The sequence below is a fragment of the Rhynchophorus ferrugineus genome, unplaced genomic scaffold, assembly GCF_030347505.1.
Source record: "Rhynchophorus ferrugineus isolate W39M unplaced genomic scaffold, kcgeb_rfMv2 rfM5, whole genome shotgun sequence".
Lineage (NCBI taxonomy): Eukaryota > Metazoa > Arthropoda > Insecta > Coleoptera > Curculionidae > Rhynchophorus > Rhynchophorus ferrugineus.
Window position 1 is genome coordinate 17,858,970 of NW_027472584.1, and position 24,289 is coordinate 17,883,258.

At 30.2% G+C, this 24,289-nt stretch overlaps 1 protein-coding gene and 1 long non-coding RNA gene across 3 annotated transcripts; one reads left to right on the plus strand and one right to left on the minus strand.

The window, feature by feature from the left end:
* The first annotated feature begins 116 nt into the window (after positions 1 to 116).
* LOC143197002 (uncharacterized) lies at positions 117 to 22,263 on the plus strand. Of its 2 annotated transcripts, none has more exons than XM_076405024.1 (10): positions 117 to 363; positions 479 to 677; positions 3,739 to 3,829; positions 8,876 to 8,992; positions 10,871 to 12,915; positions 13,035 to 13,295; positions 16,328 to 16,534; positions 21,484 to 21,545; positions 21,601 to 21,737; positions 22,082 to 22,263. In XM_076405024.1, the coding sequence occupies exons 1-10, from the start codon at positions 340 to 342 to the stop codon at positions 22,083 to 22,085; spliced, it is 3,147 nt and encodes a 1,048-aa protein (XP_076261139.1). In that variant the 5' UTR covers positions 117 to 339; the 3' UTR covers positions 22,086 to 22,263. The 2 variants fall into 2 exon arrangements, with proteins under 2 accessions (XP_076261139.1, XP_076261138.1); XM_076405023.1 differs by having other exon boundaries at positions 120 to 363; positions 21,793 to 22,263.
* Positions 1,018 to 5,231, minus strand: LOC143197013 (uncharacterized). Its single transcript, XR_013005907.1, has 3 exons — positions 2,462 to 5,231; positions 2,198 to 2,350; positions 1,018 to 1,975 (listed from the first exon to the last, which is right to left on the minus strand). It is a non-coding gene; the product is annotated as an uncharacterized LOC143197013 (long non-coding RNA).
* Positions 22,264 to 24,289: the final 2,026 nt, after the last annotated feature.

The following is a 24,289-nucleotide window of genomic DNA, read 5'->3' on the forward strand; positions in this document are numbered from 1 at the left end:
AATAAGAGGAAGTTTTAATTTAAATAAATTACTGTTTTTAGGGTCTAAGAAGATATATTTAAAAGGTAATATATGCGAACAGCTTATAAAGTAAGAACGAAATTATTATTTTACGACCGGGAAAGTCCATTATTAGTTTTATTGATTTTATTTCAAGGAAAATAAGGAAAAATTGGGGTCGCGCACGGAGTGATACTATAGTGCTATTCTATTTAGTAAATTTTAGAACAACCTATACGTTGTTATATAGCGAAAACGGAACAGAGCAGGACAAGTTAATAAAACAAAAATGTGTTGTTAGTGAAATTTACAAATTTTACTCTATCAGTTTTACAAAAAATGAAAAATAATCATTCTTACGAGGTATTTTGTCCAATTTGTTTAATTAAGTATAAATTAATAAAAACAAAAAGTGGATTCGTTATAAAACAGAGTGTTAAAAAGTTTCATACTTAGAGAAAATTTGGTTTTATTGTAGAACTACGATATCGAACAACCTCTATGTGCGTTTTCTTTATCGCCCCCATTCTTCATTCGTATTTTATCCCGAGAAAAGCGTTGTTTGGCGCCGTCTAGACGTTTAGATTTCCCTCTATCCACTTCGTCCTATTCCAGAGCTAGACTGGGTCGGTATTTCAGAAAGAAATCATCGTGTTGTTTACAACAAACTGTTCCAGGTAAGCGTTAATTCTATAAATATATAAGTTTTGCATATAAATTATAAGAAGTTATTTTTTTTTTAATAATTATCTTCAAAGGTCATCATAGATTTTTATACCGATTATTTATTTAAGAATATTGTTTTAATAATCAATGTTTAAATTTTGTTTAGATTGAGTAGATGTTGATATGTTTTTACTAAAATTAATATGCAAATACTTTTATAAAAATATTTTTCTATTTTTTTTTAAATTTAATTTAGAAAAAGGATGTTATAAAAATAGCAAACACGATATTCGAATATTTTTTTCTATTTTTTTTTTCTATTTTAAATGCTTTTTAATAACAATTCTTCTATGCTAAAAAAAATGCTTTCTAGATAGATTAAGCGGTAAAGTAAGATTTAAAATAAAGGTTTAAATTTTTATTCATATTGACTTGATATTGCACATATACGATCTATATTTATGAATATACTCTCCATACATACATATAGTAAACCGCAGCTGTTGCATTATGAAACAATAGTTTGCTTTCATAAAATATCGCCGATATCAACGTTTATTTTGATTGCAATTCACGAAAAATTAAATAGATCAATGTGTTTCATTTCGTATCAGTTTTCAAAGGAAAAAAACGTATAAACCAAACAAATCATACTGACATAAAACTTTCCATTAATGCTTCTCGCTCTTACCCAACAACTATTTTTAGTACATAATATGAAAAAAATAAGATCGATTTATATTATACGTTCAAAACTAAATATTAAAAAGAACTGTAATGATTTTTAACTATGTATAATGACCGGAATAATGTGAAACAATGTAATTATAATACTTGTCATTTCTCAGGTAAAATGATGTGGGAATTATTAGTGATTTTGGGTATAATATATTCAGGTTTATTACAAGACTCATAGGCGTGTACATTTTTTTTATAAAATTATAGTTAGTAGGTTAAGTTAGTAAGTTAGGTTAATAGCCACTTTAGATTTTTTTTTTAACAATTAATTTAATTAATTTTTAAAAATTTGTCGTATATATGTAATAGAATTCTGATAGGTCACGCGATGATAAATAGTACACTTAATAAAATATCGATATGTTTCATGACACAGTGATTGTTATTATTGAAAAATAAATTTGCCTTTAAATGACCTCCTAGTAAATGATAACTGTGATAAGAACAATTGTATTGAATTGACTCATATGTTATCACAAGTCACAACTTCGGTTCCAAATTGGTCCTGTATATTAATGAGTGATATGGCCTTGTTACTGCAGGTAGTCAGGCAATTATAGATAACATCCTCCTACAACAAGAAAAATTATATTAAGCACAAACTGTTCTTCAGATAATTTGCAAAGAGAATAATTATCAATAACCAAAATTATATAATATTATCAGATAGAGTAAATCCTTAATTAAATAAAACTCGTATATAACATAAATATTCTCTTTTTATGAAATTGCATATATTTAAGATTCTTTTATTTAATCATTCATCATTAAAAAGTGATGTAAATGGATGTACCTTTCTTATAAATAAATTAAATGTTGGGGAATCATTGGAAAATAGCAATATCAGCTTGGTTGGCGCAGTGGTCATGGCGACAGGCGGTTCTGATACTGCGAATCCTGCTGGGATATTGTTGTGATATTTGTGATTGTTTATAATTGTAATTATCTAAAAGGTAAGAGTTGAAAATCCGACAAGGAAAATGATCTCACTCACACCAGTAATCAGGCTCGGTAAGATCGGATGTCTTCTGAGATTATTTATAAGTTGGACACTCACCAGTCGGTAGGTTTAATTCCGACGGCCGTGGTTCAGAGCCCATATTTAGCAGTAGGTCCACTCCAGATAAAACCTAATTGGACTCTAACATATTTTCAAAAAATAAATTTTTTATTATTATTTAATTAATATATTGTTACTAGTCGTTTCCGTCTAACCTACAATTTGTCTTTATGATAACTTAAATCTAGATATATAACTAGGAGGACCCATCGGCCCTAACTCAGTCTCTGGTGAAATAATGTTTATACATGTCACTGCTGAATTTTTTGATATATGCACCTCACTACACAACACTACACAAGATCAGATGGTTTGGTTCTTTTGAGTCTGTGTCCTGTTCTGGTGGTATCCAAAAGTTGCAATATTTCAATATTAGTATGAGAATGGAGCCTTTCCTCATGCCCCCTTGCAATTCTCTTGATTTCTTGACTGACTGTGGGTATCTGAAGGTCTCGATGTAGGTAATCAGTCCTATAGTATTTGGGTGCACCCACAATACCTCTCAGGACTTTGTTCTGAAAAATTTGTATTTTATTAATGTTACTCTTTGCAGGACATCCCCATAATTGAACTCCGTATGTCCATATAGGTTTCAATATTTGCTTATATAATAGCAATTTATTATGTACTGATAATTGTGATTTTCTTCCAATTAGCCAGTACATTTTCCTATATTTCAATACCAGTTCTTTTCTTTTCCTCTTTATATGTTCCTTCCAGCGAAGTTTTGCAACGAGATTCATTCCGAGTCAAAAAATAATATGAATTTAAATCCGGTAGTTAATTAAAAAACAGTAATGAAATACTTACCAATCATTAGTTAAAATATTTGTGTAAATTATATAAAATACTCATATTTGTAACTATTTTAAAAAAGTAAGCCCAATAAAAAGCAATACTATTTAAAATAAATATCAAATTTTTATATTGGAAAATAAATTAATCGATATATTTGTATATATCAATTAGCCTTGAAATAACTTGAATTACAATTTAAACAATAATCATTGATGCGTATAAAAAGATTTGTCGAAGTAATTTTAGAAAAACATTATTTAGTTGTACGTATTGTTTTTTTCTGAAATTTTCACCAATTAATTATTTGTGCCGAGTTCTGTAGTTCTACCACTGGTCATGCTATAGATCAGCGTACTCGGTAAAATATCGACCCTTAAGTTCATTTTTACTCACGAAACGTTTTCATTTTTATTGGCTTCCTTTGCTTTCTGACGAAAAATGCTATTTTTTCTCTACATTTTAATTATTTCCTTTAGGTTTATTCAATCGCTTCAAGAAGCGGAAACATCTTAAATTGGATGAGATATTATCTATAGTACAGAGCGCTTGGAAAGAACAAACCACAAGGTAAGTCAAATTTCTTCAAATTAATATACAATCTTACGAAAATGGTTTCTATTGATATAAAAATATATCTATTATATGTGCGAAAAAATACACACAAAAGGCTTTCTAAATAACTTGTCACGTTTTCGAATTGAACACATTTCTTATTATGTTTTGATTTCAAAGGAAAATCAATTTTATCGTATTATTATATCATCAATCGTAATTTCCAGGTTTCTTTCGCTAAACTTGACATATCTTATCAGCAGTTAAGCTAAAATAATATAAATGATATTTTTTACTCATAACGTATTTTATTTTTGTTGAAAAGTCACTGGTTTCAACTCTAGGTAGCAAATCTATCAAAACGATGATGATTATTCGTCCAAGCAAAGGAATCACTTATTAGCACCAATGTTAACCATAAGCCAGATTAATTACAGCTTAATTTGTGGGCTTTGGAGTACAAAAGATGTGAAAATTAGCCACATTTATATTTGAATTTAAATTTTTTAAAATTTTTCAAAAAGACAGAAATCGTACAAAATGAATAAAGCTAACGTGGTAGTAGAAAAGAACGGTGAATCTTATAGTGAAAACCACAACTTCCGATCTATTACAGTTTTTGCGTAAATAACGAAGAAGTGCGAAAATGTAGTGTTTTTTATTAAATGTCAAAATTTAAAACCCTATTCCTCTGAAACTAAAAAGATAATTCAAAACGCGAGCCATATTCTTAATCAACGTGCTATGGAGTACAAAACATAGCAGACGCTCGTTAAGGTGAACATATATTTATAACAAACTAAACAAGTATTTCAATAGCGATAATTATATTTTATTAAGAAGAAAAATAATCTACAATTTTAATCTGCCTTTTTTAACGAATTGACGAATATTTGAGTTAAACACAATGTTTTAATATTGTGTCTTTACGTTATCGAGAGTCTGTTGCGTATAAAAATGTATTTGAGAATTTTTCAAAAAGTCTAAAGTCACAAAAAATTAATGAAACTCACGTGTATGGTAGATAATGGACGAGATCCAGATCATTCGATCATTGATTCCATGTGATCTTGCTGAACAGTATTACTATTCTTAGGAAAATATCGAAAAGCCATTTCTCCCAATAGCCAAAAGAGCATTTTGATGAGCAATATTTTGAAAAATAATAAAGTCAAATCTTTTAACCAAAAAAACCCTCAAAATTACTTATGATGCAGGTAAACTAATTTCATAGCAATTAATAAAGAACTCATAACAAAGGGCATCAGCGTAAGATAATAAATCTATTAACCAAAATAAAATTATAAGACAGCGATCAAAAAACCTGAAAACTTAATTAACTTAGATCTCGCCTTTGTCTCGCTAATTAAAACTAACCGCTTATTCAATTATACAAGCCCAACGGGAACAGACTGAAATGTCTACATATATATATATATATATATATATATATATATATATATATATATATATATATATATATATATATATATATACTTGATAAATTGAAGACTTTTTCATGAGAAACACAGTGATACTATTTTTTTGAAGATAAAAACAATATAATATAACATTTATAAACGATGAGAAAATAATATGAAGTGAAATTGAGAAAGAAAATGTTTTCGACGTATATACGGGCATTTTCCTGCTGTGATTTCTATATTACATGAAATTTTTATTTTATTACTTTTTTTTCTATAATACGTAGAACCTTTTTGTTATATAAAAAGTCAGCGAAATGTATACCTATATATAGCTATCTGTTACAAAAAAAACATACGGAAACAAACAAAACTATATCATTTCATCACGAGAGAAAGTACTAAACAATATCAATTGATTAGGCTTATTTAATTGAATGGATTTGATTGAAGAAACGTAGGTATCGTAATAATTCAACCGATGAATGAATAATCCAATCATATGATATGTTATATAATGGACTTTATTTAAAAAAAAATAAAAATGAGACGGTCCGAATTTTAAATTAATAATATTGTTCTTGACGTAGTAATCAATTGCTCAGATTTATTTTAAAAATCATGGTTTTTATTGGAGAATTGTTATGCCCATTTCATGATCGACATAATCATTCATTACAGTAATTATTCGATGAACAATAGGAATGTTATCGCTCTACGTTTTCTATAAATGATAATAGGAATCCACAGGAACATCGCATATTGCGTATAGAGGTATTTTTCAATTTCAAATATAGACCATAAACAAACACACTATATCAATATATTATATCTTGTTGTATGTTGGCAATACTGTTTCAGTATAAATATTGTGATGCTTATGTATTACTCAGTTTACCTGCCAAATTTTGTATGCTATAACAGGTCAATTGAAGTCCCCGGCCTGACACATAGATGCCGCTACTGGGATTAAATCCATGTTTTTTAGTTAGCCCTAACCATCAAAAGATGCGTGTATAAATTTGGAAACCGTCGGATCATTAGTTTGTGAATTATAGCATTTAGAGTGAAGCAAATTTTATTATTGTGAAAAAAAAAATTGATAAAAAGGAATTTCGCTTGTTGACAAAATATTACTTTGTGAAAGGAAAAAATACAGTTGAAGCAAAAACTTGGCTTGATGTCGAGTTTCCGGACACTGCCCCAGAAAAATCAACAAGAAATTTTCGTCGAACGAAGAGGTGATCGCCGAAACTGAGGCCTATTTTGAAGCAAAGGACAAATTGTACTATAAAAATGGTACCGAAAAGTTGGAAGGTCGCTATAATCAATGTATCACCCTTGAAGGGAATTATGTTGAATAAAAAAAAAATTTTGCCAAAAAAATATATTTTACTATGGCAGGCCGGGGACTTGATCAATTGACCTGTTATTACAGTGTATTATACGCTTTGTATTATGACGGTTAAAACAAGCGTTTGGTAAAATATGTGATGTTTCGAAATTCGAAAGGGGACAAATCATTGGTTCTCGGTTAGCAAGAAAACAAGTATTGTCAACAAACAACAATTGTTTACCGAGCAACAGTACAAAACAGTTTTGGGCAAAAACAGTACGGTGGAAGCTTCACAATGCCAATATTCATAGAAGGGCCGCAAATGTGAAACCCTTTATAACGGAAACCGAAGCTAGGCTGAAATAATGTGTCATGTCATGGTATTGAGCTGGTCTACTGGCCCGATTACTGGAAATGAATATCTCGACAACCTCCAATGATGAAATTCTAGCTGAATGAATAACTATCATATTGCTGCCAAATACTGTCATATTCCAAGATGATAATGCGCTCATACAAACAGCCAAATAGGTTCAGTCTTGGTTTGATGAGTATCAGAATTTTATCTTCCCTATCTAGCTGAATCGCCAGGCCTTAACATAATTGAACCGTTAAGCAGAGCTTTAGAGCAAAGAGTGTGTATTTTCCATCTCTAACATCATTGAAGAAATTGATGAATGTTTTGGCAGTAGAATAGGATAACATCAATCATCCTACGAACCTATTCAGCGAGGAATGGCAGCTGTTTCAATAGCAAATGGCGGCCAAACACCTTATTAATTAATAAATATTGTGTATATGTCAGATGTTCATATTATTTTGACCATCCCTTGTATCTTGAAACATCCCCAAATTGAAAAAAACTTATATGTATGCTTTGTGGTTTAATGGAATGATCGATTGATGATTTCAAAAACACTTTGAAAAACGATGAATTGCCATGGCAAGAAGGTTCCATTGTTTCACAAGTTCGTTTAATGCAGTTAATATCATAAAAATTTATTCAAAATATTGAATTATGTCCTATATATTCCGTGTTATGGGTTATCGAACATTTACATATTTCAACTGTCCACAGCGTTATTCCTTAGTTATCTCTTATAGTTTCAGAGTTAGAGGCTATGTAATATTTACATATTTTAACTGTTCGCTGCGTTTTTTCTTACTCCATAAAATCGAAAATTGGTCTTATGAATAACGGATTTTGTTCAAATTCACACACTAAGTATTATTCGATATGCTGATTACGTAATCGTTTGCCAGATTGAATTATCTCTTATAGTTTCGGAGTTAGAGGCTATGTAAAATTTACATATTCTAACTGTTCGCTGCGTTTTTTCTTACTCCATAAAATCGAAAATTGGTCTTATGAAGAACGGATTTTGTTCAAATTCACACACTAATATTATTCGATATACCAAATTAATTTATCTCTTATACTATTCAAGTTATAGGCTATCCAACATTTACATATTTCCACTGGTTGCTGCGTTTTTTCTTATTCAATAAAATCGAAAATTGGTCTTATGAAGAACGGATTTTGTTCAAATTCACACACTAAGTATTATTCGATATACCAAATTAATTTATCTCTTATACTTTTCAAGTTATAGGCTATCCAACATTTACATATTTCCACTGGTTGCTGCGTTTTTTCTTATTCAATAAAATCGAAAATTGGTCTTATGAAGAACGGATTTTGTTCAAATTCACACACTAAGTATTATTCGATATACCAAATTAATTTATCTCTTATACTTTTCAAGTTATAGGCTATCCAACATTTACATATTTCCACTGGTTGCTGCGTTTTTCCTTATTCGATAAAATCGAAAATTGGTCTTACGAATTACGGACTTTGTTCAAATTCACACACTAAATCGGCATGCTGATTGCGAAAACGTTCACCAAACTGAATTATCTCTATAGTTACCGAGTTATAGGCTATCGAACATTTTTCAACTGTCCACTGCGTTATTCCTTAGTGTACAAAATCGAAATTTGATTTTATGAATTACAGATTTTATTCCCCATAATTTATTTGTACTTATTCCATCTTAAAATTCTGTACACCCTTTACATCAATAGCTACTTAACTAGAACTATAAATATTTCAAATAACTCGCCTTACGTACATATTTACCTTACTTATACTTTATATCTAATCGTAACCGATTGTATACAGTTATTGGGAAAAAATTAACTTTATTATGACATTTTAAGTAGGTATTAAGTATAACCTAAGATATATAATTATCAGTATCGTTTTAGTTTATTCGTTGACGTTAATGTTGGTCTTAGTTACAGAGATATTGAGCGAGAAATGGAAAGTAGCCCGAAAAAAATCATCCCGAAAGAAACTTTCTTTCCTGTTCTCCAACGAAGAAGATTAAGCGTCCCGGAAACTATAATGAGAAAGTAAGTCCGGCTAATTAAAATTCTGTTTAAATTATTTTAGCGCTTTTATTATATCGTGTTTATATATATATATATATATATATATATATATATATATATATATATATATATATATATATATATATATATATATATATATATATTACAGATCCTCAGAAATGGATCGAAAATGAACAGAAACAGTTTTATTCTTTTAATAAAAATATTTTCCTTCGAAAAGGTTTTCTAAGCAAGAAAATCGATAAAAATCACAGTGAACTAGATCTGGCGAATAAGATGGATGACGAAACAAATCGTATTTTACTTCATTGGTATTTGTGATTTGCATTTAATTAGCCCAAAATATTATAATAATAGTCCGAGTTTGTTATTACAATTGTTTTACCAATTTGGAGATAATCTACAAACAAAATAGCTTTTGCATTCCCAAAAAAAATACGCTAACATTTTCTTGGGCTATTTCTGAACACAAATTGGCTCTGAAACCCAAAATCTGAGCCTGCATCACTCCTAACACGCATCAAATCACATCTTGTTTTGATTCAGTCTCTCAATTCAAAATCATTGGAATCATGAAATTTTGGTTCTGTTCTTATAATGAATGAATTATTTTGATTGTTGAAGAGGAGATGATGCTCCGTGACTATGTTGAACAATCTATTGCACCTTACAAAAAAATATATCCTACATATATATTATTTTAAATATTTGTCCGCATTCCTTATTATGTATATTATTTAACTATCGTATTTAAAGCAACAAGTGATCGAAATTCGATCGTGATTTATTAAGTTAATCATGTTTCTCATATCTCACTGTGAAGAGATTAATTTATAAATGATATGTTATGCTACTAAAAACTAATTTTAAAAATATTTTCAACATAAGATCAGAAATATATTTAATATTGATATTAATTAAAATAAGAACTAATAATCTATTGTATTTAAATAAATCGAATTTCCATTATGCTTAAATAATTGACAAAATATTGATAAGTTTAAATTACTATACCATTAAACATTATAACAAAAGTATCTTAAGTAAAATTATTTTCCGAACTGCAACAATTTCAGAGCATCAAATATAAGTATATATGATCTTTCTTTACAATTATTTTACAAACAAACCTTTACAAAACTTAGATCAATGAAGTAAATAATAAAACTAATTGATACATGATCCAACGCATAAAATGTCATTTGGTTAGAAATCTTATTTCATTAATCATATTATTTCAGTTATATTAGAACCTTGATAAGTTTTCTCGCTCTTTTTCGCAAAATTAATCATTCATTTAAAAACTAATAAAAACACGTTCCTAATATTTTTGTTCATCACTACTCACTACAACTTCAGGTCGAAAAAAAAATCTTAACTATTTAAACTCATACTGTTTCACAGATTACCTGACTTGTTTTTCTTGACATTTCAATCTTTTCAATAAGAAATTAATCAATTTAAATCAATAGTTTATTTCCATCATTGCTTCGAGTATCTCATTATCATTTTATTCTCATTTGAAGTTCAGCATTAAAATCATCATCACTGCAATTTTCTGATAGTTTTCAATCTATGTAACACTATCTATAATCAACAAGAACATATTCAAGATCCCAACATTAAATTTTCTTAGCAACAATAATTTTTTATCGAACTTAGCTAATTTGATAAATTTATTATCAATGAGATCAAAATAAAACAATTATGATTCATAATAATTATGATTCACATCAATAATATGTTATTTGGGAGACAGTATTTGATATTTTTCGTCACTGAATATGTGACTAATTTTTATATACCTATAAATTTTTGATTATATACATTTTATTCGAAAACCTTTATTTTTAATCTTAAACTTTTTTGTCATTTTAGGCACCTTTTAGCACAAGAAAAGCTCAATTCTCAGGAATCCAAATCATACCACTGGGGAAGCGAATTGGAATATTCTAGCGATCCAAATTTGAACCGGAAGAAAGACAGCAACCTGATGAGGAAATCGACGTTATTGAGACGCCTCTGGGGGAATAGTAGCAAATCGAAACTGTCCGGCAGCTTCCAAGAATGGCAGCATTCATCTCGCAAACTTTCCTCGACGCAATCGTTGAATTCCACACATTCCAGTCCGGAGCATTTACCTAAAAACAAATGGGAATTCTCTCCAAGAAGGAAACCGAACACCAGTTTCATGAAATTCTCTTCAAAACACAGTAATGACGAAGAACCATTACCCGTTTCTCCAAAGAGAAAGAGTGCTTTATCAAAAGTATCGAAGGAAAGCACTGTTAAATACACAGGGTCAAGTTTTGTTACGTATACGGATTCGGCACATTCCGACTCAGCATATACGAACAGTATATCGAATCTAAGCGGTACCTCAAGCACAACCCGTAAAGCTGGTGAAGATGAGAACTGTAATCCTTTGGACGCTAACAGTCGATTATCAGCTAGTTCATTACAAGAATCAGGTGTTCAAACCAAAGACGTAACGAACTTGAACGTCATCTCCAACGTAAATCTAAGTCAGGCTACTTTAGATGTGATTTTTAAGGAAGTGATGAAGGATATTAATGCGTTCTCACCGGGAAGTATCAGTATTAATTCAGCTACAGTGACTCGTGATGATAAAAGTGAAACCATCGTTCAAGAAGTGCCTAGTTTTTTCCTCAACACGAACTCACAACCACCGAAAATTTCGTCGGAGAAAGCTAGAATCGAGAAGTTCATTATCAGTAACGTTAGAAGTGGGAGCTCATACGGGAAACCTAGCGAGAGTAGTCCACCGGCTGTACCGAGATTTTCCGCTATACCACGAACTTCATCAATGGAAGTGAATACGAGCGAATTGGATAAAGAAGAATCAGATACCGGTAGTTTCGCTGATAGCTTAGAAGATTTCAATTCGCCTAGAGGACTGGTTAAAAGTCGACGAAATTCCACTGACATCACGCAGCTTCTACCAGAAGGACGGAAAAGCATAACGCCGAAAAAGTCTTCCACTTTTTATATACCCATTGAAGTCGATAAGAAGGAGGTGCGAGCTGTTTCTGAACTTCTCCCGGATAGAGTACGGGAAAAATTAAACGAGAGACAACAAAAAAGAGAGGAGAAGTTAAGACAACTCAGGAGCTCATTCAAGGCAGCTGATAGCATCAGTGAAATAAAAAGCGCCTTGAATTTTCAAAGCTACAAGCCGAAGAAGCGTATAAAACCCATCCTACCTAGCATAGAGTCGTTGAAAAATTCATCGAAAGAGTCGAGGAAAGATAGTTCGAATAAAAAAAGAGATTCTAAAGCAATAAAGAGCAATCTTGTCCATTCTGGGTTATACGAACAAAATAAAAAACCAGACTGGTCTCCTGAACCCAGAAAAATATACGAGAGAAGCCCTCCAGAAGATTCCGGTAAGAAAATTGAGATATTAGAAATAGTCGAGTGTTCGTTACACGAGAAAAATCAAAAATCGAAAATCCCAGTACCGGTCAGTCAGACAGTGGCAACAAGTAAAAAACTAAATAAACCGGTTTATTTGGATTTCGATAACGTGCCCGATCCGAAATTTGATCAGTTAATAGCGAATATATTGATCGACACTTTGAATCATGATTTAGAGTCACCCCTACGTGAATCCGATCAACGAAATGCGAATATCACTAAAACGAATCGTGAACATCCGAAAAGCATTACTGTTACCCCCGAAGAAGTTACTACAAGATCGCGAGTAACTTCAGAAGGACACAATAACAATAACGTTAATATTAATAACAATATAAACGTAAACGGTTCAAAAGATGAGAAAGAAACCAAATTACAGGGTAGATTAATAGGGAAAAAGAGTATGTCCTCTATCCCTAAAGGTTGGGTAACATTCTACAATATGCATAAGGACATGGGAACACCAGAAAGCACCTCTGACGAAGGTATAAATCTTTCTAAACATTTTCAAAAATTGTAATTCTCACGCACTATTAAGGAATCCATTATAGTTCGCACTCTATTCATAGTCTTAAGTTATATCGCATCATATGATTTTATTTAGGCAAGAAATCTCTTGAATTAAATGAAGATAGAAAGGAAGTTAATATGTTAAGACATAATGTGGAACGTTTAAGACAATCCATTAGGTCTAATGTGCCTAAACATTTGACAACGACTGAAAGTAATGATATTTCATTGTATTCGAGTGGCGATGAACAACGTGCTCAAGAAATGTTCAACGGCCAGTTCAAAAAATTTGGTAGTTATCATAGGAGAAGAGATTCAAAATTAAAATACTCAGAACACGAGGATAAAAGCTCAGGTAATATTTTTACAATCATTTTTTGAAATTTTTCATTCCATAAACAATTTTTATAACGTTTGTTTAAAATTATTTTGAATTTTTTATTATTTATATTATTTAAGTATTATATTTATAGCAACTAGTGACTAGTGATCAATATTCGAAAAATTCTAAATGATATTTTATGCTACTAAAACTTTTTTTAACAATATTTTCAACATAAGATCAGAAATATATTTGATATATAGTGTATCCAAAATTATTTTGTACATACGTCACCTAAATTTGTGACGTCAAAACGTCGCAATGTTGTCGCATCATCTCTGAGTTTTAGTTCAGTTTGGCTTTGACATACAACAATATTTTAATCTAAATAAAATAATTTAACAAAAATGTTATCAAATATAATTTATTTTAACATTATAGTACATCTAAAAACTTATTATTATTATATAACTTACTATTATATTAACTCTTATCAGTATTACTTTCAAGAGTTTTGCATTCTCTTTTTAACTAGAATAAAATGAGAAGGAAAATATTGTCTATTCTAAAACGAATTTACAAATTGCGGCGGGCAATACATTAAACATCTTAATGACGTATGTATAAAAGAACTTTGAATAAACTATATAATATTAATTAAAGTAATATATGTCTGTATTTTAAAAGATCTGCAAACCATCTCAAGAACTAATAGTCTAACCTTTTATATTAAAACAAAAACGGTCAAGACTGAAGTCCATAAAGTCAATAATAAAAATAATTTCTAAAAGGTTCAATTAAAATGTCATATAGTTACATATCTTATTGGATTAATCGTTATCAATGCTATAAAATGTTTTCAAAATTACTGTTTTTCAAAATTACTCTTTACTTACTAAACAAATTATGCAGTTGGTTTTCTTTGAGCTGCTGCATATTTTCATTACTTCATTTATGTATTTATATAATCTTTATTGTTATCCATTGTCTCCGCTCAAATATATATGATTTATCAGATATATCACTCAGATTTATCACCTGCAATATACGATAATGAAACACACTCATTTTCAGTTTTAATATCATTTCATATATAATTTAGGGATTATATCGATGGATTTTCTGTACGTATTCTGATCTATGAGTTGTTATTATTACATCATCTGGAAAAGCTCTTTGAAACATTTTTATATACTCCTCACACCTCTTTATTCTTATATAACTCATAATTTTTTTCTTCTTGCTCTGTTAAATGCCATTTCCAAATCAATGAATACCAGATATATCCGTTTCTTTTTTGTGCTTGAACTTTTTTCACTATTTGTCTTATACTAAATATGTGTATATTTTCTCTTTAGCAATCCACTCTGCGATTCTGTTAGTGTCTTATCTATTACTGATTTTAGAATATTTTCTCTAATATGCTCGTACATCTTCATGGCTGCACCCAACAGAGTAATCCCTTTATAATTATTAAAGCCATCTTTATATTTAACAAATATCAACATTTTCATTGCCAGAATAATATAATTTGAAATAGGAATTTACAGAGATTTTTACTTTTAATAACACTAAATAGCCGGCTTGGTGGCGCAGTGGTAAAGGCGATGGAACGGTTCTCCTACTGTTGCGTTAGACGCGGGTTCGAATCCTGCTGGGGCATGGTCGTAGATTTATGTCTTTGATTGTTTAAAATTTGTGAATGTTCTAGGCAACAGTGTAAAATCCGATAAGGAAATTGATCCCAGTCACGCCAGTAACCAGGCTGGGTAAGACCGGATATCTTCTGGGATGATTTCTAAAGTTGGTCACTCACCAATCAGTAGGCTTAATGCTGAGGACCGTGGTTCGGAGCCCACGTTAAACTTTTGACCCAGTCCAGATAAACCTATAGTTAGTAAAAGGAGACTTTAAAATATATATATAAAAAATAACACTAAATATTAATAAATGGGAATAAGCTCTCTTTATTTGAAACATTTTCAATTTTTATAATAATAATAGTTTCTTTCTTTCACCTAGAATAGGTGGTAAAATATCTTGACTTTCTAACGAATTAAAATACTTTCCTGTCATTTTTAATAAATGTTAATCCTTTTAATAAATAATTTTGATATAATTTTATTCAATATTCCTATATTAATTTATTTTCTAAACTTTTAAAAATGAAAACTATCAAAATAATGTAAGTATGATCAATATCCAACAAATTTAAGAGTGTGTGAAAATGGGCTCAGCATTAAAATTTAAAAAACACAACATGTCTTATCATTGTCATATATTGAAAAAGGTTATTCATAGCTTGCCAGCTAATAAAACAATATTCTATTGTTATTTTCCCAAAATATTTATATAAGTCTTGCAATATTTATATTGTAAGAATTTGTTTGGTTTCGTTTCATATAGTAGTGGTTCTTAATATATAGTTATAAAGATAAATAATTTTTCATAGTTGCTAAAAATTTTATGAAAAAATCACATATCTTTTTGTGATTAAAGCAAAAGTTCACTAAAGATTTTTCAATAGTTCTTTTTATTAGTTTCTTCCTTCATTCTGAATAACTGTTGTTCTTGGGATGTTTTTTTTTTTGATGTGAGGTCATTGAACGAATTAATCATAAATTCCAATAAAAAATTATAATAAGAAAGTGATTTTTAACAGCAACTTTGTTACAACTAAAAAGCATTAATGCAGTGCATTTTATATATATTTCTTTCTGGAATATAATTAAGCATTTTAACAAGTAGCAAAATTGCAATTTATATTTCTTTCCAAAATCGTCAAACAGTGTAAATATCACACTTAATTCCTTCTTATATCTTATTAATTAAATTAAATGTTAAGTCAACTTAATTTCCACAATTTATTCATGAAAATCCTGAACATAATTAATTAATATGGTTGCTGAAATACCCCAACAGAAATAAATATAAATAAATCAAGTTTTAGTTATTTCAGTCCTCTGATATTTTACAAATTTAAACTTTGAGACCAATTAAAATATATTTAAACTTATATCTTTATTATCTGATCAATTTACTTATGATTTCTGTTTGTATATCAGGGAAATGGTCAGTAACTATAAGCGGATCAAACAGCTATGGTCAAACTGCACCAGATGTGGAGATGAGGTTAAAGTTTCCTCACATATACAAGCATAAACACTCAGGAAATCGACATTATTCCGACTCAGGGTTAGGAGAGGAAAACTTGCAAGACAGAAACATTCCAAACATGCGGCAACTTGAAGCATTAGAGAGGAGATTTAGAAGTGAGTATGAACGTCTTCATCATCGATATGAGTTTTATTTATTTCAGTTCTTATTATCAGTGAACCATACAAAAATAACATGCGCAATATATATTTCTTCATAAATAATAAACAGTTGTAATTTCCGAGGAAAATGTCGAAATTTTGAAACAACAATAGTTTAATTTAAATTGATATTAGTTACTACAATCAGTCAGGTTATTAAATAATAGCCCACCGCTGATATTTCAGTACTACTTTTACTTTTATTTACGATTTAAGCAATCACTGGATGAACAAGAAATTTAATTAGAATAAAGAAATATAAAGTAAATTATGGTATTGATGGGTTAAGTAGGTTCGATGTTTTATAACGAATTAAGTAGATATCACCCACTCGTCACGTTATATCACAACATAAATATTAAACTCACATACGAGGGTGGTTCCAAAAATATTCAGACTAATAAAACGGTTGTATTTTGTTTGTAAATGGAAGGAACATTTTTAGACAAAAAATATAGAAATGTATTCATATAAAATCTCATTATTTATAAATATATCAGCCATATAGATATTAATCAACACCAGGTCGAGTGGGGAACCCTGTAGAACTCCAGACGGGTCGAATGTCCTTTTAAAAATTTAATAATCAAATCTAATAATACAAGTAACAATTAACTTTAATATAACAAGCTATTAACAAACAACTACAACTAATATATTATCCTCTGAATCACCTAGTGCTCGAACATTTACAAAATCCAAAGGTTTTTTCCGTTTGAGACGTCTAATGATTTTATTCACATTTAGAAGTCTGAACGCTTTAAACTGTTATTGTGTTGACGTGCTTCTGGAGTCGTCTTTGATGCGAGTCGGCAAATCTTCTGATGGTGCCAGTAACCATATCAATTTCTAGATTGCAATGGAAGTCATAAACGCGTACATACCAAGGCGCATTCGCAATACACTTCAGCATCTTATTTTGGAGCCTCCGAATTACTTGGACATTGAAGTCACTGGCGCATTCTAGAGCTCTATATTGGTCTCGGTATCTCCTGATATAACATAAGCATTTTGTAGGTTGATTGCTCTTTCAGTCATTTCTAATAATGAGCACAAAAGTTGGATTGATCTATAATTGGAGGGAGCTGATTTCTCTCCTTTTTTTCGGAATAAGGGCGATATAAACGTGTTTTTAAATAGAATGAAATTTTTGCAATCTGTAGATGGAATTTGTGATATTTTTCCGTTCAGTAAGCTCTTTGTAAGAAAGATTTTGAAGTTGTCACTACAAAAAGAAACTAATTTAATGATAAAACAAGCTTTCTTGCAGCAATCATTTAATAACGCGAAAATGGCTTTTGTATTGATTATCATGACTTTTGCCCCTATCGTCCTGTAAGCCTGTTACCTGTGATATCCAAGGTTTTCTAGAAACTCTACGCTAAAAGGCTCAAAGTAATCACAGAAGACATAAATATTATTCCAGGTCATCAATTTGGTTTCCGTAACAAACACGGAACCATATAGCAGTTCACAGATTAGTCAATCAAATAAATAAAAATTTAAACGCAAAAAAATATATCTCGGATGCATTCCTCGATATATCTCAAGATTTTGATAGGGTGTGGCACACTGGATTTCAAGTTAAATTGAAAAATCTCCTGCCTGATCCATACTTTCAACTACTAAAGTCATATCTCACAGACAGACATTTTATTGTGAAACAGGGTGACGAATACACCGAACTACATCCAATATATTATATTCAGGTCTTCTGTAGGGCGGTGTCTTTGGCCCATTGTTATATCTCTCGTATACAGCTGATGTACCGACCTCAAACATCACTACTGTAGCAACATATGCTGACGATACGACGATATTCCAATATCCAATGTCAGCTACAAGGAGCCTTCAACTCTACCTCAACAAACTCCCACACATTTCTGGTTGAAAACATGGCGTATCAAGGCGAATGAGACAAAACTACTCACCTGGTTGATCCTACGTAGAAGGACTTATCCTCGGGTGTAATCATGAACTCCCGCAAACAGATAATGTTAAATATCTAGCAATGCATCTTTACCGATGCTTAAAATGGAAGAAACATGTAATGAAAAGCATAAACAACTTAAACTGAACTAGATATATTGCATCACAGAGCGTTACTCTAAATTATCTTTGGATAACAAGACTGTTATGTAAGTCAATTCTTAGGCCCATATGGACCTATGATATCGAACTATGGGGTACCACTAGCAAGTCCAACATCAGATATTCCAATATAAAGTGCTAAGTGCCATCGTTGATGCCCTATATTATGCCAGTAACAACCTAATTTACGATAACCCTCTGGAAACCATAATGAGCATGATGAAGTACTCAGAGAGTGTCAGTGTATCCGAATGCACTCGCCAAACATTTAAATATGCGCGATATCAGTAAAGCGTAGGTGAAAACGTTTACTATCATCCGACTTGATTAATAAAAACATTAAGTTTTAGAATAACAGAATAATAATTAAATTAGGTGTAATAATTATTTATAAATATGTACAGGAGATCACTTATTGAAGGGACCTTCTACATATCATAGTATATCATAAATCTCATCAAATACTTATTACCCATTGGGCAGATTATGGAATGCTAAGAGAATAATAAAAGTGACTTTTGCACGCACATCATATCTTAACTTCATGAAATATCTTATCCGTCTTGCTAATGGCCAAGGATGATGGTAAAGTATATGATGATATTGCAACATAATTTTGCGCAGAACATCAATGTCTTCTGCCACAACAACTGCAACTGCATGAAGGGACTCCATCGCCAAAAAATTGAAGAAAGTTGGTGCACATAATGAGGGAAGAGAATAAGAAACCATAACACAAAAGTGATTACGAATTAACTCTACATTTTCACCGAGAAGATCAGAGAAAAAGATCAGATTTCCAATTGAAAACGTCAAATAGGGTAACTTAGTATTGACGAGGATTAATATATAAATAACAACCCCCATATTGTATAATATTATAGGTCTAATTAAAATTTGTGGATTTTTCAAATTATTTATATTGATACTGAATTTAATTAATTCAACTACCTAACGTATATAAAAGGTTATATGTGACATACATACATACATACATATAACACAGATAGATAACTCAAATTTCAAGAACGTATACTTACATTTGCGGTCATAGACTTGATTAAAATCTTGATTATCTCATTATTAATGAGTACGCAAAAAAGCGTAACATTCTATTCATATAAACTGATCACTAATTTACATTGCGACAGATCATATTTATTTTTAAAAATATATCTTTTGCGATATCTTGACCAATATTTTATACAATTATGAATATGGTGAACAGTGATTTTATTTAAATTTAAAAAGCACATGACACAGATATCACAACTAGTTATTTACTTTTATATAACTAATTTTTTTTAATATTGTTCTTAAAGTCTAGATCCAATATCTTAAACCTAGTTAACATTTGATGGGCGTACTCTTCTGGTGCACTCCACATAAGTTTAAAGCACGGCCCAATTTTCACGCCTAAGTAAACAATACTAGGTAAAAAAGTTTGATCTCTTCAATCTTCAAGTAAGTGCACTATTGTCGAATAATTATAGCACATCAAGCAATTCTGAGCAAAATGTTCTGAGCAATTTTGTTTTGGTAAATTTGGATCATCTTGGATTTATTTATGCAAACCCATAATTGCGCACCCTTGTTTCACTCTGGTTTCGAAATACGTTTATATAAAAACAAATGACTGTGAAATAATAATTCTGATTGTGGTCCAAGCAACCACCACATTTTTTTTGAGTCTCATATGGTTCTGTTCTTCAATCTTATATTATAGCCAGAGTGTTAAAAGAATTCTACAGTAAAAGAAGCTAAAGCAGGTGTATCACAGATAAGTGTATTGGAGCCAATTATTTACGTAGTCTACACATATATCACAAGTGGAAAATATCACGATAGCTACATTTGCTGATGATATTGCCATTCTTGCTGTCGGATATAATAGTAACGAAGCCACCGAAAATAACAACAAGCAGATGACAATATAAATCCCAAACCTGGAAAATAAAAATTAAGGAAACAAAATCTGGGCATGTGTAGTTTACGTATAATCAGACTACAACAAGCACTAATAATAACAAATAATACTTTCATTCTATATAGCAACAACGCTAAGTATCTCGGAATGAATCTTGATGCAAAACTTGGCTGGAAGGAACATGTAAAAAAGAATGAACTGGAGTTAAAATATAGGAAAATATATTGGTTAATTGGAAGAAAATCGCAATTATGAGTACATAATAAATTGGTATTAAACAAGCAAGTATTGAAACCTATATGGACATAGGAATTCGATTATGTGGATAATTCGCGAAAAGGAATATAAATACAATACAAGTCTTCCAAAAAAAGGTCCAGATAAGTATCGCAGGTACATCCAGATACTACAGGACGTATTACATTCACCGAGGCATTCAGATACCGACTGTCACTTAAGAAATCAAGAAAATTGCAAGGAGAAATGAGGAGAGACTCCATTCTCATGTCAATATAGAAGTACTACAACTCTTGGATAACATCAGAACAGGACACATACTCAAAAGAATCAAATCATTTGATCTTGTGTAGTATAGTATAGTGAGGTGCATTTAATAGAAAAAAATAGCAGTGTTAATACACAAAATTTAGGTTATTCTAAAGCTAAATTGTAGATTAGTCAGCAACGACTCGTAACAATATAATAAATAAATAAAGAAAACAATATTTAGGTGTATTACTGATATGAAGTCCAAAGACAGCACTTTGTGGTACACCTGCTAGATAATCTTCCAATCTGATTATCTAAATAAAATCAACACTATATACTTTGTAAAATATTTTTTCGAAATATTTTCTCTGCTTTTGACTGAACGCCTTTTTTTCAGAAAGAGATTCCATTAATGAAAACCTACCAAAAATTCAAACAGCTCGTTCTAGGAAGAAAAAGGTAATTATTTCCGTACATTTCGAAGAGTTATGATATACTCGACCGATTTTTTTAGCGAGAGTATTCGATGCTCTCGATGGTACCTTCATCAATGGTTCCCAGGCAAACGAAAACCAGCACGAGCAGATACCATTTGTCTAGACCAAGGGAAAGGTATTCACTTCCAGACGTTCCTTCAATGCTAAATGAAAGGTACTGGTAACGTAGAAACGGTAAAACGTAATTTTATATTGCGAAATGTTTTCAGGCAATACTGCGAAATTCTAAAACGGATTCCTGATATTTTAGCTGTTACCGGTCAATCAATAAGTCCTGAAAGAAGGTCGATTGAGGACAGATAACGACATTAATTATATCTCTACTGTACAAATTAATAATCAACAAAACTCATTAAAATATTTTGTAAAATTTACAAAATATATTTAATATATTAAAAAATACTTTTGTTGTTATATCTTTAAAAAAGAACAACAATTAAAAAACATTTTATACATCTTTAATGATTTACTATGTTATACATTCCTATTTCTCTCTAGGTAATGGATTGTCCCAATCAAAAAGCTCAACTGCTATAAAATAAAATGATACCCAAGAAAATTCTGCAACTGTTGGTCTAACCAGAAGAAAAGTGCCATCACAACATATGTAAAGATACCATTATCAATGTTGTGAAATATTTGATGGATTTCTCAATATAAATAAGTGTTAGTTCTGAGAACATTTTAATAATAATTATTTACTCAAAATAAAGTAAGATGAACTATCGAACATTTGGGAAAAACAATTTAAATTAAAAAAAACTGTTTATACCAAAAATATGTGTATATAAAAGGGTTTTTTAATGTATTTGTAACGCATATGTTACATATTTGTTAAACCCGAAGATTTGTTGAATAATTACGTTTTTTAATAAAATCAATCAAAATATACTTGTTTTATTTTTTCTCTATATTTTTTCCAGTGTATTCGTACAGAATTCTGCCATTTTTAGTATTTTTACTTCTGTTTCATAATATATGAAAGTTTATTCCTCAAAAGGTGTAAAATTCTTGATGAGATTAAAAAAATAAAAAAAAAATAACAACAATCAGAATCATTAATCAATTAATCATTTGCCATGTTATACATTCCTATTTATCTCCCAATAAAATAGCACAAGTAAAAATAAAACGATATCGACACCCAAAGAAAATCCTAACTGTTGGCCTTACCAGAAGCGAATTGTCATAAAAATATATTTAAAGATAACATTATCGATATTGTGAAATATTTGATGGATTTCATCGAATCAGATCTCATTCATCAATTACCCTTGATAAAAAAGCCTGTGACTGAAAGTGATCTTTTTGATGCTCTTCCTGCAATTTTGAGTTTATTACATGGGAAACAATATGTTCATCGGTGTTTTGAGGTTCGTGATTGGGGAATGGCTTAGAAAATATAATAGGCTTTAAGGGCCCCAGAGATATTGTCTTCCAAATCATTCACATTTTACTGGTCCAAAATATCGCAGATTTCCCTTGATTCACTTTGTTGTATATATTTGACTGTAATTATGAGTAGTTTAAAAGTTAAAAATTGTGACCTCAGATTATAAATATTTGGAGTTATTAAAGATATAATTAAAAGGGTCTCAGTGGCTCTCCAGCTGGAACTACCGAAGAAGCTACCATGAATGGCAGGAGAACACATTATACATAACCAACATGGAGATTATCTCTTGAAGACACCAAATCTTATCTGAACTAGTTGCTAAGTCGACCATTATAATCAATGATTTGTTAAAACGCTGTTATTGAGATCACAAATCCTTCAACCATTATATATGATCATATAGGATCATCGCCCTTGTAACTTAAAAATTATACCAAACCAAACCATATTTCTGGAACTGATTATGTAAAAGCTAAATCTCGCCACAGGAATATTATAAACTGGCTGTTTGGATCTGTCTTTTCAACTATTCATTTTTTCCAGTTTTCAAAGTTAATTAAAACGTGCCTCACAGAGAACACATTGAATTTCTTCAAGCACCGTCATCAGGAACATCAAATAATAGATATCACATCTAAGTCTTAGAACTTGGACAGAAAGATTGGCAAGAGTTTTCGAAATAACTTGGTTTTTATCTCAACATGCCACTTGTTCTTCTATACTAACTATAGTAAGTACTTCAATAATTTTACCTATATTGTCCTGATGCCCTTGAAATGTTTTACTACTACTGATCTTTGTATTGATAATAAAGGCGTGAATAAAAACTTTTATTAAGAATTATCCTTAATAATATATGTATATATAAAGGACGGAAATATAAATGATACATACATAACTAATGTTTAAATAAGATACATTATATATGCCATAGGTATGCCTTTAATATTGGGTGATTTTCATTTATCATTCAACGACAATATAAAACATTAAGTACACCATACTAAATGATTTATATCTAAAATTAATTTAGGCTTTTACTGTGTATCATTTTATATGGACAAAAAGTTATTAATAGACCTGTTATTTCTTTTTTTATTAGCGTTTATTTTACTCCATAATAATGTCCAAATTTCAGGATAAAAATATATGTATATTGGGTTGATGTATGTAGAAAGAAAACATTTATTTTTTTGGGTTTTGTTTTCTATTTTCGGATTTATTTTTGTTGTATATAAAAGTGTTGATTTTAGAGAAATTACTATCATGTTATATCTGTATAGGTTATTAATTCAGTACAATTTTTTCTT

Coding starts and splice junctions, on each gene's coding strand:
- LOC143197002 (XM_076405023.1), top strand. CDS start 340: ATGAAAAATAATCATTCTTACGAG. Junction 13,296..16,327: donor ACACGAGGATAAAAGCTCAG/GTAATATTTTTA, acceptor TTTGTATATCAG/GGAAATGGTCAGTAACTATA. Junction 21,546..21,600: donor CTCGTTCTAGGAAGAAAAAG/GTAATTATTTCC, acceptor CGATTTTTTTAG/CGAGAGTATTCGATGCTCTC.